An 18,171-nucleotide genomic window follows, 5' to 3' on the forward strand; every position below is an offset into this window, starting at 1 on the left:
CACACGCACTCTAGACGCGACAACGAATGCCGTAATGCGGAAAAGACCACGAGAACATGGAGTAGTATAGAGGGCAGTTTTCACCTTTCTCTTTCTAGCAAAAGAGAATGCAAAGTGCCAAACGGACACGTTCAAAATATTTTGACGGCTAACTAGGTAAGATTACGTTAAAAAAAATAAGTAAGGTAGCGCTAATCGAAAGCCCGAATTCTTCGCTACACATACAGTTCACTCCAAACGGTTATACAATCAGCCTAACTAAACGACTACCGAGCACATATCGGTAAAACAATGTCATTGAAATCGTTAACTGCACATATGTTCACTAGTGGCTTAGCCTTAATTTGGGGGGCGAAGGGGGGCAGACGAACAACGCTTCTTCTTTCAAGTTCCCGTGCTTGCATGCATGCGCGAATACATACACATACAAAATATTAAAAAAAATGAAGGCGAGGTTCAGGTTCCAAGTTTCCCAAACCTACCGCCTGGCTACACCGACTGAACTTCGCTCACAAGCATTGCGTTCCGGCCTCTGCATAGCATCAGCCATAACAGATGACAGAAACCAAACTGCATGTTCACTTTAACAATGTACCGGACTGTACATTCTTTATCAGTTCACGTACAGACACCGACCGCGGGCGTCGAATGCAGACGTAGCGCGCTTTGGTGAACATACGGGCTCTTGTATAAGGTAAACGTTGTTACCCGGCTGTACGTTAAAGTGAACGCAGCCCGTACGGCTTGTGCGTGAATAGAGAGTTTTAGTACTGCGTAAGGACGCCACGTACGCTGCGTACGTGGCGGCGTTGCATACGTAAGGACGCCACGTTCTGCGTAGTGCGCATGCGCAGACCGCAACGCGCACGTATCGCGTTACGTACGCAGCCACTACGTACGCACGCATGAGATGCGTGCGTACGTACGTATGAGGTGATCGCGCCGCTCTCGAACAAGTTCGCGACAGCGCGAGACTTCGTTTTGCAAAATGGCGGCATCGAAGGCAAGCACCGACCGGTTCTGTGGCTTAAAATATGGCCATAATCTGGCTATAACACTTGGATTGGCTCACATTGGCTGTCAACAACACGTGCTTCTATTTTGATCCACCAGATGACGCAACACGCTTCGCGCTCGTTACGTACGCGGGTACTGCGGCGTAGTAAAAGCCGATTAGTAGCAAAGGACGCCACGTAACGCAAGGCGCTTGCGTGATGCGTACGTAGCACCATTCCGCAGTACTAAAACTCTCTAATAATTCGCGGGAGCATTTCGTCCTCACCGGGGTGCTACAGGAAAAGCGAAAGGGGGTGGTGTCGGCTGCGGTGGAAGGACATTCCTGTCCGGCATTCGAAGCGTTCCAACGTTGCGGTGGGTCCTCCGGCCGCGCGTTTCCGCTCGGCTGAACGTTCGCCACGCGCGCGCATGCGTCACTCAGCGGCAGTTCCGAGAAACACGACGCCGCCCTCCGTACGTATAGTGCACTATATACTTGTACGCTACGCACATCCGGGCCCTTCATGCCCAACACACACCTCCGCCTCCATTCCGACGAGTGAAGGAGATCGCCTTTGATACACCGCAGTTAAGAAGAGCACGCGTACAAGCCGATGTACAGACGGATACACTCCTAAAGGGAACACTTGCGTGCAGTGCATGTCGCTAACCTGCAAGAGCGCATTTGCTCAGACTTGCATATGACTAGTAGCTGTGGACAGTTCCGCTCCTTTCGACAGACTCGTTCGGTCCACGAAAGACACAGTGCTCTAATCAGCGTTAGGATGCATTATACCGGATACCGTAGCCATAAACACGAGAGGTCTAAAGAGCCTTCTTGTGCGCACCAAAACGGAGGCGGCGTGCACATGAAGCCTCTTTAGAGAGGCCGTATAGGTGGCGCCATCTGGCGGAACTGAGATGAATCAGGCAAGGACAGAATTGTTACTGCAAAAAAAAAAAAAAGAAAACTAGAACGTTCGTTGAACTTCTCAGCAGCTGCGAATTCGGAATAGCGGCCTTGCACAGAATCGGCTGTATTTTAAACTTCTCTTTCCCCTCAGGGACGCTATAGACGAAAGCAAACAGACGTGTCTATACAGTTGTGGTTGCACAAAGCGTCGTAAGTCATCGATGCCATCGCCCGGTAACGCGACATTCGGTAAACCTCTTTGAGTATAGCGGAATATTGAACAAGTTGAGAAAATGTGTAATGTTCGCGCCTCCACTTGCAGGAATAGGGAGCAACCAACATGAAAAATTCAGATTGGAGTGTTCCCTTCAGCTTGTGCTTACTGCACCTGATTATAGTGAACTTTGACTGGCTAACATGACTTAACTGTACATGACTAATTAACATGACTTAACCCTACTTTAATTAGCATGATTTTGCTAATTAAGATGATTTTATTGTACTTCAATGTCACTGAACTCTACTGAGCACAATTTTGCTGATTGACTTGATTTTACTGTACTTTAACATAACTGAAACTTGCATTAACGAACATGATTTCACTGATTAAGACTACTTTACTGTAGTTTACCATGCCGTAATGCACTTTGACTTTATCGTACCGTATATACACACTCCCGGCCCAGCTGACACGAATCGCGCAGATTTGGCCACACACTGCACGCAATTTTTTTTTACAAGTGGAGCAAGTTCTTCAGAAAAACGACAAGTTCCCGAGTCTGCCGTATGCTTATAATTCAATGAAAACTCGAGGAAATTCTCGCCTACTAAAGGCTGCTCGATCTGCTTCCTGTACCCGAGCGAGTCAGAGCGTGCGAGAGGACGTACGTTTTTATTGGAGCGTGAAAAAAACAAGCAACGACGGCAGAGGACGAAGTGAAGTTTCGTACGGGGCGAAGCCGACGGAATCGCATAAAGGAAGCCGCCTCGCATTACGATGCAAGTGGCAACGCTTACTTAATGCAGTATCTTCTTTTTCTAAAGAATTCTAGGGACGCGTGGTGTTCCAGGTGTGCAAAAAAAAGTGAAAAAAAATCACGTAGTTCTAAAGCTTCCTTTTTAAATTTGCCCGTCTCGCATATATGGTAGTATCAATTATCATAAATGTAACACATATGAGTATTTGAGAACATACTTGTATATAAATATGATAACTGTATGGCATGATAACTACATAAGTTTATGAGTATAAGTTAAGAATGTGTGTAGGTGGCGTAAAACTGGACTTGTTTTCTTCAAGGCGGCCTAGCGGACAGTTGGCCTGTCGGAAAGTTGACTTTGGTGACAACCCTGTTATGTTCTGTTTTAACTGTTTTGCTGTGGAGAGATTGAGGTGACTATTGCCTCGGCTACTCCATATCACAAAGCTCTGCAGTGAAAAATAAAATAATAATAGAGAACGGTACCCAAAAGTTAACAATACGGAAAAGAAAAAAAAACATAATAGCACACTGAAACCAGTTCAAATATCATGCCAATACACAGTTTTCTTAGCGCAGCTCACACAGTCATAAACTCTTTACACGCACACCTTACTTATTCTACTGTCAACATATACATGACCACATTTTATATATACCCATATCTGGCTGGCTGTCATAGGCGCTTGTCCAGTCCGGTCTCCACTAAAAAGTCTGTCAGGAAGATTATTGCCTTTTTCTGGAGATGCATCTCAGGCCATGGTCCAAGTAGTTTCTTTGTTTAACCAAAATTTTTGGACTCTTCGAGGTATAAGCAAACATTTCGTAGGATGTATAGACCACGTCTCGTGGTAAACTTCTCGTTTTTTCAAGAAATAGCACCAAAAAGAATTTTTACGAGATATCTTTCCGTATACCAATGTAAGTCGTAAACTTTATCAGCTAGATTGAGCTACCGTAGTTCTGCTTAAACATGCTCCGATCCCTCTCTCCCTCCGCGGTGACCATCTCGGTCTTTAAGAAGATTTATTGATTGATTTGTGGGGTTTAACGTCCCAAAACCACCATATGATTATGAGAGACGCCGTACTGGAGGGCTCCGAAAATTTCGACCACCTGGGATTCTTTAACGTGCACCCAAATCTGAGCACACGGGCCTACAACATTTCCGCCTCTGGCCCCGCCGCGGTGGTCTAGTGGCTAAGGTACTCGGCTGCTGACCCGCAGGGCGCGGGTTCGAATCCCGGCTGCGGCGGCTGCATTTCCGATGGAGGCGGAAATGTTGTAGGCCCGTGTGCTCAGATTTGGGTGCACGTTAAAGAACCCCAGGTGGTCTAAATTTCCGGAGCCCTCCACTACGGCGTCTCTCATAATCATAGAGTGGTTTTGGGACGTTAAACCCCACATATCAATCAAATCAATCAACATTTCCGCCTCCATCGGAAATGCAGCCGCCGCAGCCGGGATTCGATCTCGCGACCAACGGGTCAGTAGCCGAGTACCTTAGCCACTAAACCACCGCGGCGGGGTTCGGTCTTCAAGAAGCTAGATAACGAGAATCACTACAAGATATCTTTTCGGGGACGTATACCAGATGAACGTTGCATTACTGCGCTTGAGCTACTGTATCCCTACTTAGGCATGCCGCTTTCTGCTCCCTCTGCCAAACAAAATATCAGACGGTAAAAAAACGGTAGCGCGCTTCGAATAGGAGGCCGCTGATCGGTGTCGGTGCCCGCCGAGCCAGGTACAGGCGCCGTCTACTTACACAGCCTGTAAGTAAGCACACGGTCGCTCGCGTGCCGAGCGATCCGGCACCGCGCCTGCCATCTGTCGGCGGCGGTGTTGCTCCACAGAGCACCGGTCGAGGCGGTAGCTGCCGCTCCTTCCGAGGCCGCCGTGGCAGGTTGCAAACTGAACGCCCCTTCGCAATACTCTCTCCCATACATCACACAGGGTCGCGGAGAAAGAGCGCTTCGGCGCAGGCTGCCGCGTATCGTCAGGAGTGATTCATGTCCCCGACGATCTTGAATGTGCGGAGACAGCGGCTTTGCCTGTTGTGCACGCTAGTTCTTCAGTTTCTGCAGTTACACTTCAGAACCTTTCCTCTCAGGCTCTCAACCTTTCCTTACAGAGAGGAGAGAGAGAAATGCGGTTTGTGCTAAGACAGACAGACAGACAGACAGACAGACAGACAGACAGACAGACAGACAGACAGACAGATAGACAGATAGATAGATAGATAGATAGATAGATAGATAGATAGATAGATAGATAGATAGATAGATAGATTTTAAAACATTTACCTGACGACGAGGCAAATAGCTCCGACGTTCACAACTTTGTATCGGATGCGGAAATTCTGCGAGCAATCGAACCTGCGACCTCGAACTGTACAGGTATACTAACCCCTCAAGCATCGTTAAAGCCTCTCCAGTTTGCTGCATGCAACTAGTATAGCTCCCAGCAGTGTCCCTATATTTTCATATGAAATTGAGTAATTCCTCTACCATCCGCGACGAGGCGTGGCAGTCGTCAAGTGCGACGCTCTTTAACACAACCCCTCTCCGCCTCCCAACAGTCCCGTTTCCGATAGGTAGTTGTTTTTTTTTTTTCATTTGTGGGCAGCTTACCGGGCCAACACAAACACAAACGTACGCACTAAAACAGTATACGCAAGACATGCACGCACTTGCGGCAACACATACAAGCTGCAGAAAATACAGCACCGCGTCTCGAATCTCCCCTCCCCCCTTTCCCACAACACGCATGCCCTCGAATTATCATTACATTCTTCACCCACTACTCTACAACCATCCAGTATATCTCTTCCTCTCAAACACACACACACACGCACGCACACATACACTACAAAAGAACTGCACAACACCATAGACGCACAGATACGACGGACACGACGAGAGCTCCAACGCGTCCAGAAAGAGAAAAGGAAGAACCCCGGGCCACGGTCGTTTGGCCTCGATCGCGGCACAGGTTGAAGCAGGAGCCAACGCCCTGTAACGAAAAATCCCGGGACCCGGACCAAGCCCAGCTCTGGACCCGGAGCCCAGAGACACACACAGCACGGTGCTTCGACCAAGGACGTGTATTAATCATGTATGAGTACATAGTTCCGCTCGTCTTGTTCCTTGTTGATCGAGAATCCATTACCACTTTTTTTTTGTTCTTTCTCTTCTTCCGTATTCCTTCGCTGACATGGAAGGGCCGATCAGACGAACGAGCGGCCCAGTGAAGCCGTTCTTCCGGGGTGAATTATAAACGCGGTACCACAGCGGGGTGTTGTTGGCGTGCGGAAAGGCCATCGTTTCGAGGGAACGCCTTTTTTATGAAAGGCGCCGAGGAATGAAAACAAACGATAGAACTAAAAAAAAAAAAAAACTTCAGCCGTCGAGGCGCGGTAATCAGGCTAAATTAATGAACGGCTTAAACGTTTGTTAATAAAGCTTCAAGCCCAACTGCAATGGTGCGTGCCCAGTTTGCAGGTTAAGGCCAGTTGCGTCCCCGTGTTCACGGTGATAACGCTAACCCAAACTAAAGGCTCGGTGACCCGCAAAATAAATAATCATCCGGCTGCGTGACTATACTGTAGCGCTACTCTCTAAGGCTATAGATATATTGGCACACTGTACTAATTAGAGCGTGAAGACCTCAGTGAGGTCACTTGGTCAATGAGAATTCATTTGAAAATCCAACGTGTCCAAATCATTTTGTTGCGTATAGAAATAAAAACGGAATCGATAATCTGTCAGTAAACCTGGGGCGCTGACATTACCGACAGTGTTTTGATAGTTTACTTTACGAGTCTAAACTATTTGTTGTTGTTTTACCGTAAGCTCCACAGCTGTAATGTTCAATATGACGTTGTGGCCTTTTTTTTATTTTTTTAATTGCGCATATTGACAGCATCCGAGTAGGGTATTACCGTGAGGAGTTAATTGCACCCATAAAACTGCAATACAATATCGCGAATAAGCAGTATCAAAAGCATGGATTGAGCACGTACAAATATCGCTGTAAAAGATACAACGCTTACTTCTTTTTTTGGTCAATCAGTAAGGTGAAAAGGGGGAAAAAAAGAAACACGGGTGCACAAGATCTTGAAGCGATGGCTCAGGTGTTCGGTAAACCCCTTTTTGCTTGGCACCACAAACGGGGGTGGGGGTGGGGGGATGTTCCCACAATAGTGTGTCCGCGACAAGTTGCGAGAAGGGAGACTGTGCAGACTTTCCAGCGACAGAAGCAGCGCCTTACTGGGAAACGGTAAACTAAATACGGCGCCTCGCCATTTACTCAGCGCCCCGGGCGGGTTTCTTTTAAACTCTTCCGGCATCTTATACTACGTGGCGTCGCCCGTGACGCATTCAGTTGCGTCAGAACCGCAAAGGCGTCCGTTGAGGAAAAGCAGTGACGAGCATGAGTGCACCATAGAGTTTCCTTAAATGTTTACTAGAGGTGCTGCGATCGTTAAGCCGCCACGGGTATATATAGTACACGGATTTGAATAATCTTCGTGCTAACGTTCCAGACGCATTTATGGCTTTGCTCATTTTCGTGTTGTGCCGTTTCTTTCTTATGAAAGAATGAACTGTAAAAGAGTGAACTTCGCAAGTCGATTTTGATTGGCGAGCATTGAAGGTCAAAGTGGGGGAAGTGGACCTGCCGAACGTTTGGTGAACTTAGACAGAATCAAAGGGCTCAAACTACCAACCGGTTTTACGCGTTCTTGAATCCGCTTATATAAGCTTGAACGTGCTGTGTATATGTATGGTGAGGTCAAATATCTGACGCACTTGACAAGCGCTTCACGGTACAAAGATGGGTAGGCGCTATTGAACTGAGCTTAATTATCAGTGAGGCAGACTGCGGTGGCCGGGGAAAACCCAAAACCCAAAAAAAACCGAGGTTTTTTTTTTTGGATTGTAGCCATTTAGCTAATTACGGCACATAATTATAGCTAGCACCTGTAGTGTTCGTTAATGATGCGGCTGTAACGTGGACAGACTTGAGGAAATGACGGCTAATTTTGACTATCAGGTCTTTTTCACGCTAACATCGGATAAATTATGTCTATCGCTGGCTAATGATAAACGATAGTTAAAACGCGAGAACATAGGATAAATTATGTCTATCACTGGCTAATGATAAACGATAGTTATAACGCGAGAACGGAACGACGACACAGAGACAAGAAGGACACGAAGGACACGTGTCCTTCTTGTCTCTGTGTCGTCGTTCTGTTCTCGCGCTACAACTATCGTCATGTCATACCGACTAGCCCAAACTGTCACACTTCTAATGATAAACGTTTGATAAACGGACGTAGGCTAATTACGGCGAAATGGCAGCTAATTTATGGCTATCAGCTGTCCTCACTCTACGTCGTCCGCGTTCAAGTTGAACGACACTGCCCGTTCCACAATGCGCCTGAGAAACGCAGTGTGTGGGTGGCTCTATTCGTCAAACGCGTCGAAGAGCAAGAAGAAGCTAAAAATATGACAGCGTCGCGACGCGGTCCAAGAACAGCCCGACGTCGCCGCCACGACACGTGCACACAACACGCGCGTGCCGCTCGCGGGGCGCAGACCGGATGTTGTGACTCTCCAAGAACGACGGAGACCGGTGGCACGCCATCGCTCCGAATGTGCAGGAGCGTACGACACCGGCGTAGCCGCCCTAACCGGGGCACGCTCCGGAATTCAATTAGCCATCGTCTGCTCGCGACCCGCGGCTGCCCCTCTCGCTCCCCTGCTTTAGGCCTAGCCGAAGCATCCGAAGCAGACGATAATCATCCGAAGCAGACGACACTGGCTTGCAGTTGCATTGATCGTGATTAACAATGCGGTCGAAATCGATTTGCTCAATCCGCATAGCTTAACTGGTAAAGATATGGAAGAAATGGAGCGTGCGACAAACCACGATTGCGACGCCAGTGCATGCAACCAGAACTCGCCAGACATCGTTCACTTTTGAGGAGCAATCTTGAGGAGCAATCTTGAAGAACAACGCTTAAAGATCAACGCTTGAGAAGACAGTCCTGATGAGCAGCTCCTGATGAGCAACTCCTGAGGAGCAACTCGTGAGGAGCAAACGACACCAACGTCTGCCTTTCGGTTCTTCACCCGTTTTACATCGTTCGTAATCATAATCACAAAAGATGCTTTCTAAACTCATAGCCTACAAGCACTGACAAACGAAAGCACACGCGAGAAACAGAAGACACAAGTATGTATGTCGTCTGCTCTTGGACTCCTCATATGGAATATTTTTCGCCGACAACTTATCTTAGAATATAATCGACAGCTCCAGTGACGTCTTTAGTTCCAGAAGGGTCATTAAAGCATTGTCTGGTAAGTTTAGACTTCTCACAAGTGTTGCCCGTATTTGGCATACACTAACTGTACAACTTCCGCACCACTGCACCTATTTAGGTATGAGCATGGAATTTCTGGGAAAAGAAGGACAGATAGAGAAAAAGACCACGTTGGGAGAGGGAAAGGGCGGTGAACGGAACGACAGGACTGTAACTCTAGATGGCGTTGTACACGGTGGACGAACGTGAGGGAAGAGGCAATGGAGAGGTGCCGCTACCACATATACGGGTCACATGTCATCGGTGAAGCCCATTAATGGCGTATGCTCAACACCAGAGGCCCCCCAAGACGCGGGGAAGAGCGGCTAAAAGGACGGCCATTGTTGCCAGCAGACGAGAGCCATGCGGCTTCAAGGAAACATGGCGGCGGGACGTGCCGCGGATTCCGCAAACCATATTTCGGAGTGAAAGATGACAACAGGTCAGCTCTTTGTCCTACGTATAGTAGCACTCGGCAACCCGCAAGGAATGAGAGATCATCTTCGCATCCTTCTTTTTCGACTTCAACCAACGTGAGTTTCCGCCGTTGCGCGAATTTCACGTGTGCAGAGCGCTACGAACCATGTCCGGTATGCGTGTTAGCTTCGAGTTAACGAGTATGCCACTTGCCCGTATTCTCTACGGCCAGTTTAATATAGAAACGAAAAGAAATATGTCATTACGACGCTTGGCAAGCGACATCACTATCGTTGCAGACTGCAACCAATGGCAGCGCGAGACTAAACGAACATCGACTTTCACTCAGCAGCAACAAGCAGATGAACTGTAGTCAGCGACATAGCTCGACCTGTTCACGAGCAGACGACACATAGCCATCGTGCGGTCAACCCAAAAAGAACGAGCAGACAACATGTAGTTATTGATGTATAATCTGCTCGGGTTATCAATGCCGGATAACAAAATAACAATGCCGGATAACAATGCTCGTGTTAGCAAAAGACGGATAACAATCCCCCAGCTGCTCGACCTGATATAAGAAAGAAGACGGAAGGCAATGTGATGCGGCGTTGGTGATTCGCTCAACCTGACAATAACAAGCAGACAAGTAACCAGCATCTACTCGACTTCGATCCGACAACGTCAACGACACGTAGTCATTGGCGTAGGTAGTCTGCATAGTCATCGGGTGTAGATAGTTCGCTCGACTTGAGAATAATAAAGAGACAAGATAACCATCGTCTGCTCCACCCGACTGCAAGCCGACGACATGTAGTCAATGACATAGCCAATCTTTCAATAACATGTAGGTAACATGAAGTAATGACCTGCTCGACTCCATATCAACAAACAGACACCATGTACAGTAATCGGGGCGTAGCGTGCTCGACACGATGACAGACAAGAAGCATAACAAGTTGGCATAACAAGCAGACGAGATATAATCACCGTCCGCTAATAATCAACAAGCGCACGACATGTAGTCATTGGCATAGTCGATCTGTCAATAACAAGTAGGCAACGCGAAACCACTGCCTGCTCAACTTGATAACAACAAGCAGATACGTAGATATTAACCTGACGTAGCCTGCTCTGCACGGCGATAACAAGGAGGCGACACGTAAGAGCCTTCGTCTGCTCGACCGGATAATGAGAAGCAGACGACATAGTCGCCTGCTACTCCACATCCGGGTTCCACAAGGCGCATAGCCCCCCTTCGACGAGAAGCGGGGAAAAAAAAAGTGTACCGGCTCGGAACAGGTGTGCACGAACTGAACCATGTTGTCGCAGTTTAAAAAAAAAGGGACAAGAAATAAACCTATCTGGCAGGGCGACGAATATCCGGGGTAACGTGAGACCGGATGTGCCGGAAGTGTATTTAACGCCCTGGGCAGAGCAGACGCCTTGCGGGTGAAACCAGGAACCAACCCGCCGGTGGGTTCGCCCATATGTACGCAGTACGCGGTACACACACCCACACACTGTATATATTTTGCTGCTGCTGCTGTACACGTTAAGCCATGCGATCACAAGTCGAAAGGAAGTAAGTACATTACAAGGTAAAACGCACCCGAGGCGAAACGCGGTACGGAGCTAGCGGTGCTCGCTTTAAAACATCTTTCGAGATTAATTGAACCTGGTTGCCAAGGTTGGCAGTCTAAGACTAGTTCTCGTTATGAACTAGTTGATCGCGTTTCTGTTTTTAACACATGTCGCCCACTGTACTGTAGCAATTGTTCCTGCTCCAACGTTACTAAGCACGTAAACTCGCGCGTTTTGATTGATGACTCGTTTCCCAAACTTCCGTGGCCTGCGTAACTGAGGTTAACAAGTCTATAAGTGTGCGAACCACCAATAACTCTTCGTTACGGGGTTCGCAAACAGCAACTAGCGATGCGGGTGGATGAAAATGTCGAGATATAATTAATTCAGGTTAAAACTGGAATCCCTGGGCCGTGTGAGTGAAGTTAACAAGTCTGTACGTAGGCTAACTATTGACAACTATGCGCGACAGGCTTGGCCAACAAGCAACTGACAATGCGGATGATTGAACGGATGGAAACGAAGTTGCGTAAAATTAAAATTTAAAGCACGCGGGCTCACAATGAGGTGAAACGAGGCAGGTTGAATATTACACAAAATGAAATGAAAGAAAGTGGAAATTTAAAGCTCGTTTTACTTAGTTCGACATGTCTCTTATTTCTGTTAGTTGTCATTAATATTGTACGAAACGAAATACCCATCGCGTCATGCCTGCTGCAGAGAAGCATAACAGGTTGGATGGTTTAGCGAAGGACACGAGAAAACAATTCTGTAACCAGTTACAAACTAATGAAGAACTGAAAACTCCGCCCACAAAACCACGACGCGCCTGTTCTTAACCCGTGAGGGACAGTCGCAGTTGCTCATTTACGTTCCAACTGTAATTATCTTGCATCAGCTGGTGTGAATGCTAAGCATATTATACGTTACAGGTTCGTCATTGCCACGTAAAATATTACGGTTGGTTCAACAGTGATGTCAGAATACCCAACGAAACTTACCAGGACGTTTAAAGTTTCTGACATAAAACCGGCGACACACATTTGAGTTTGTATGAAAAAGTCAACCACCTGGAACACTCGAGCAGTATATGACGTCACAAACTGAGAGAGCGCTATTGGGTGGTGGTTTCGCGCTAGTTCTCCGTGACAGCGACGAATGTGGGCGAAGCTGACGCTCGTTATTACTTTGTTGTTTTTAGTCCGTCGTAAACGTGTCCTCCTCGCCCTCGAGCTTTCGCGCAGCGCTTTTTTTTTTTCGTTGAGTACGTTACACCAATTCGCCCATCACTCTGTTTCTTAGGTTGTACGCGGCTGTAACCTAGCCTGACGGCGTTCTAGCGAAGACAAATAGGCACAGCTTACGCCAATCGCAGTCGTTGGCTTGCGTTTGCACGTACGAAGCGTCCGGTGGGAGCGGACGCTGCGACGCAAAACCGGACGTCCACCCAGATGGTCAAACAGCTACGCCATCCGGCAAGTCAGCACGCAACGCTATGTACTATGTACGCAACGCTATGTACGCAACGCGTGCAGTATGTACTCTCGACTACGTATACCGCAAAGTTTGACCGTACGACAGGTTTTTGCAAGGACACGACTGCTGTCGAGCGGATGCGAGTGCCGCTGACCAAATAACAGGCCGTTCATTGACTCGCTTACCCTTGGCACTCGGGCAAAAAAAGGCGTTGACCACAGCTGGTATTCAATGCGCGCTGCGTACTTTTTCTTGTGGTTTCTATGCAGTGTGCATAGTCCGTAATACACGTACGGAGAGGAAGGTCCAGCTGGAGATATTTTCGAGAGTAATGGGGTGCTTCCCAAGGGCACGAACATGCAGTGTACACCATCCAATACGTGCACGATCCGTACTACGGCATGGAGACTGACATGACGTCACTATATTAAAGAAAAATCACAGAATATTCACAGAGTGAATGATAATGAGCGGGCGAACCTCCGGAGGTACGTTGGTAAACCGTGAATTCACCGCAAATTTTGCCCAGTCGCGATCACTATGTCAAGACGGCGAGAACACGCTGCAGCCCGTTTTCCGAACCTTCCGCTCCACCGCCTTGTCTTCGTCGGTATTACTCAAAGCACACACATTGCATTTCAAGCTGCACACACATTGCATTTCAAGCTGACCAGGCCTCAAGCTGCTCAATGCAGCTTTTTTGCCTGGTCATCCTCGCAACTTTGTTGTTGTTGTGAATAAACAATTCAATTCCATTTACGGGACATTATGAATATGGGGACAACTTTAAGGGATGAGTACCCGTAAACGACCGAACGCCGGGACGGTGTACTGCTCTGCCCCTTAAGAAACACCTGTTGGGTTCCCGGCCGGCACTGAGATTCGAACCTGGCATTAGGAGCGGACGCTCAACCTCGGGGATGCAAGTACAACTGCTGTGGTGTACAGCCCCAATCTATGTCTCAATGCCAATCGATGTCATTAGTCTGGGACTCAAAAAAAAGTAGAAGCGACGCGCCTAAGAGGCAGATGGGGGAGGGGTATACACACACGTATACATGCATCTCTGCGGACGATCGACAAGCGAAACCGTGAATCTGTCGAAGGATAGCACGTGCGTCGTTTGTGAGTTTGTAGCGTACATATGCTAGGCGTAGTACGCGTATAGGCTCTCCATTCCCACCGTCACTGCGCGGCGATTGAACCACGCATACAGCCGCCGAGAACTAGATGCTATTGGTACATGCTACGCGTAGAAGTGCTGGCCGTGGAAACGGGAACGACTCAAGTATGGCACATCGCAAGAGATTTATTGATTGCTGTGTGGGGCTTAACGTCTCAAAGCCACCATATGATTATGTGAGACGCCGTAGTGGAGGGCTCCGGAGATTTCGACCACCTAAGGTTCTTTTTTTAACGTGCGCCCAAATATGAGCACACGGGTAGTAGTCGTAGTAGTAGTACTTTATTTACAGTAAGCCGGATACAGAGCTCACTGCAGGGGCAAAGGGCTAAAGGCGATCAGCCTGACAAAGGCCCTTGTCCCTCCGCAGTCCGTGACAGTGCAAAGCTTAAACATCAGCACCACCATATTCGCCTCCATCGAAAATGCAGCCGCCGCAGCCGCGATTCGATACCGCGACGTGCGGGTCAGCAGCCGAATACCTTAGTCACTAGACCACCATGGCGGGGCACCTCGTAAAAGTCAACGAGGCATAGCGAAACCCGTAAATACCGAAAAATATCGAATCGATAAACAGTACGCACTGCATACACCACTCCCTACGCTCCATGCACCGCTCCGGACGCTCCACGTTATACGTACGCTCTCGAGGGAGCGTATAAGGCGTATGCCGAGCATCATATTTGTCAATTACGCAAAGCTGTTCAACGGGCTGGACAAAACTACAATACGACGACTTAGATGTGACGTACTTCGCCCGAAAACACCGCGAAATGACGGAGGATCAGCAAAAAAGAAAAGCACAGATGGCAACGCTAATTCGGGTAAATCAGCGCTGTTGTCCTTATTTCGCTGGCACACTCTCGCTTTCTGCGCTGCTGATACGCGAAATGTGTTATACCAAACTCGACCAATCGACCACTTGGGCTGCGTTTACGACTTAGATATGACGTCACCGCATGCACTCCAAGTCTTATCTTTACAATGCCAGTCGACGTATAAGAGATCCTGGGACTCGCAAGGTGGTTGCGTCACTTCTAAAAAAGGGGGGAACCCACGTACTACTGCAGACGGCGATCGACAAGCGAAACCGGAATTCCGTCGAACGATAACGCGCGCGCGTGTGTGTCTAGCATAGGAACACTCGGCGTAGTATACGTTTAAACGTTCTTCCATTCACGCCGTCTCTGCGCGCGGTGGTGGACCACGCATTGCAGCTGCCGAGGAGCCGTACAGGTATAGGCTATGCTACGCGTGTATAGTGGTGGTGGGCGTGGAAACAGGAACGCCGGAGACGAGGCCGCACGGATCTCGCCCGCTGCTGCCCACGCTCGCAGAGGTCACCGGAGCGTATACACACGTACGAACACCACGTGGGCGAACGCGAGTAACGCAAAACCGGCGAACGCTGCAAGCTACGGCTTCGCGGGTGGGTAAACAGAGCGCTCGTAGAATACCGGGGTGAAGGAAGAACGTTAAGAAGGTTTTAAGAAGGTTTAGCAATAAGGCCAGAGTGGGCGTGGGCTTTAACCACACCGAACAATATAAACGACGGCCATCTCAACGGAAACTCCAATTTAAGGATGATAAGATATAAGAAAAAACCTCGGCACAATTTCGCTTAAAGCTGTGTTCACACTACGGACGTGTAATAATAATAATAATAATAATAATAATAATAATAATAATAATAATAATAATAATAATAATAATAATCCTACTAAGACGTTCCGTATACGATGCCCAATAATTCCGTATGTTTCCGTAAGAATACACATGTTTCCCATATATTTCCCATATATATCCGTATGATTCTCACGGAAACATACGGAATTAATAGACATCGCATACAGAACATTTCAGTAGGATTATTATTATTGTTATTATTAATTGTTAGGGTTTAACGTCTCAAAGCCACAATATGATTATGAGAGAAAATTTCGACCACTTGGGGTTTTTTGACGTGTACCAATATCTAAGTTCACGGGCCTGAAGTTTTTTTTTTTTTTTTCATGCCTCCATCGAAGGTGCGGCCACAGCGTGCGGCATTCGATTCCGCGACCTACGTGCGGCTCATCAGTCGAGCGCGCGAGGGAAGGGATCGCAAACGAACCACTCGTGTGACGTGATTCAGATCCGCAGCAAGCATTCACACGAACGAGGAGAATTCACGCTACAAGCCAGGACTTGAGCGTGGCTCCCCGGGGATCCCATCCGTGATTCGGGACTCTGTCGTTGGACCAATCGCTCCGTGCGGACCGAAGAGGGAACACCGGGATAAATGACGTATACGGGGACGCGGTACGCGACCCACGCGTTCAAATCGTAAATTGGTCGGGCGTGCAAGTACAGCTTAATATTGAAAGGAGCGCCCCCTGTAGACGAGTAGAATAATAGTTTGAGTTACAAATAATGCGACTCTAATACGGAGGAAACAAAGAAGCATGTCGAAACAAAAACACACATCCTGGAACAAATCAACTCAATCGACCAGATGAACAATCAATTGGACAACCAATCAACTGGTCCATCGAGCAATCGATGAACCAATCCATCAATCAGTCAGCCGATCTATAAATCAAATCGATCGGTGAAGTATGCTGCAACAAAATGACAGTTGGGGGAGTTTGTGCGCGTTTATATTTGAAGAACACGGCACACTGGAAAAAACGAAGACAAAGAGGAAAAAAACGAAACGCTGTGTGTGTTCTTTCTCCTCCTTATCTTTATTTTTTTTTGGTGCACGGTGCTCTTCAGATATAATCGATGAAGCAATCCATCAATCAATCCATCTATCAATAAACCAATTAATCAATCCATAATTATGTCACTCAGTCAATCGCTAAATAAACCAGTGGACGAATGGATCAATCAATTCGTAAATAAATCAATCGACAAGTCAATCAATCAATCAATAGATGCACTGACCTCGATGAGCGTGACGACGAACACGAAGAGCGGGGGCGGCCTGCAGCTGTAGTGGTCGGCGTAGTACTTGCGGTCCCTGCCATCCGGCAGGAACTCTGTGGCAATGGCGCGCACCATGGTGCGGAACACAGAGCCGTCGGCTCCTCTCGACACGTCGCCAGGGCGGCGCCACGGGTCTTCCTCGTCGTCGGCCGCCGACGAAGACGAACCGCAGCCTGAGGCGAAGCCGCAGTGCACGCACTACTGTAGCCGCCGCAAATTGAGCAAATTACGCTATGCAGTTCCTTACAGTGAGCTAAATACGAGTAAAACAACACCATCATATTGGCGCCACGCTCCGCCAGCCATCTTGTCGCTTTTTTTAGCCAATCGTACGTAGTTCGTCACGGAAATGACGTCACTATGTGCGAACGTCACCGTGTTTTGCGCGAGCACCGAGGACCTCATGTCGTGTCGTGTATAGGGAAAAGTTCTTTAGCTCCGCTAACGCTATGAACTTGCTTGCTTGCTTGCTTGTTCCTTTCTTTTGTGGCTCTCACCCGCTAAGGGGGATTGGCCAAGAAGCTGGTGGTTAGTGCAAGTCAATACCTATAGATTTTCTAGATTAGGGGAATATGATTACTGTGTTTTCACTGTGAAATTAATTTGGTGCAATGTCAAAAGAAGGAAAAAAATGGGGGGGGAAGAAAAAATAGAATTTGTTGAATATCTGAGGTGGAATCGTTATATGAAATTGTCCTGAAAGTTGAATCATTGCAGTGTATCAGCTAAATAATAAGTGGTAGTGTGACTAGTAAAATTCGAGAGCTGATCGCTGACTCAGAAGGTAATCTTCTTGTGTTATATATGAACTTTTTGTCGGGCTTACCGTTAGCTTCTTCTTTTTCATTCAACCGGTTGGAAGTAGTGGGGTTCGCTCAGTTGATGAACTTTAGTGGTTATAGCAAGCAGTGGGGTTTACTCAATCGATGATTTTACTACTTATGATGAACTATGACTACATGACACACCGTGACATTAGACGCCGACAAGCGGAGACCTCAGGGCGCTTCACACCTAAAAGAGAGTAAAAAAAAGGGGGGGGGGGGGTGTGTGAGCGACGTACCGTAGTATCCCCTTCCCGGAGTGGTGGCAGCGCTGACGCTGCCGTGTCGCTGGCAGTAGTTGCCCGCTCCCGCCCGCGTCTGCTGCCAGATGTCGCGCTCGTCTCGGCGGTGCACGGCGATCTTAAAGCTCCGAGTGCGCTTGCCGCTCATCTGCGAGAGAACAAACGAGGGTTTGGTCACACAAGGAGAACGCCCTTCAAAGGTCTACGATCGAGAAT

The 18,171-nt window shown here is 48.0% G+C and overlaps 1 protein-coding gene across 2 annotated transcripts in view; it reads right to left on the bottom strand.

The window, feature by feature from the left end:
• Positions 1-18,171, bottom strand: part of LOC119179809 (protein rhomboid) — a 211,315-nt gene that overhangs the window by 9,239 nt on the left and 183,905 nt on the right. For both annotated transcript variants that reach the window (XM_075868908.1, XM_037430926.2), the window contains 2 exons: positions 17,953-18,103; positions 16,848-17,062 (listed from right to left, as the gene is read on the bottom strand). In XM_075868908.1, coding sequence (XP_075725023.1) covers positions 16,848-17,062; positions 17,953-18,103 — 366 coding nt within the window. The remainder of the gene's footprint in view (positions 1-16,847; positions 17,063-17,952; positions 18,104-18,171) is intronic.

The sequence above is a fragment of the Rhipicephalus microplus genome, chromosome 7 (genome assembly GCF_043290135.1).
Source record: "Rhipicephalus microplus isolate Deutch F79 chromosome 7, USDA_Rmic, whole genome shotgun sequence".
Classification (NCBI taxonomy): Eukaryota; Metazoa; Arthropoda; class Arachnida; order Ixodida; family Ixodidae; genus Rhipicephalus; species Rhipicephalus microplus.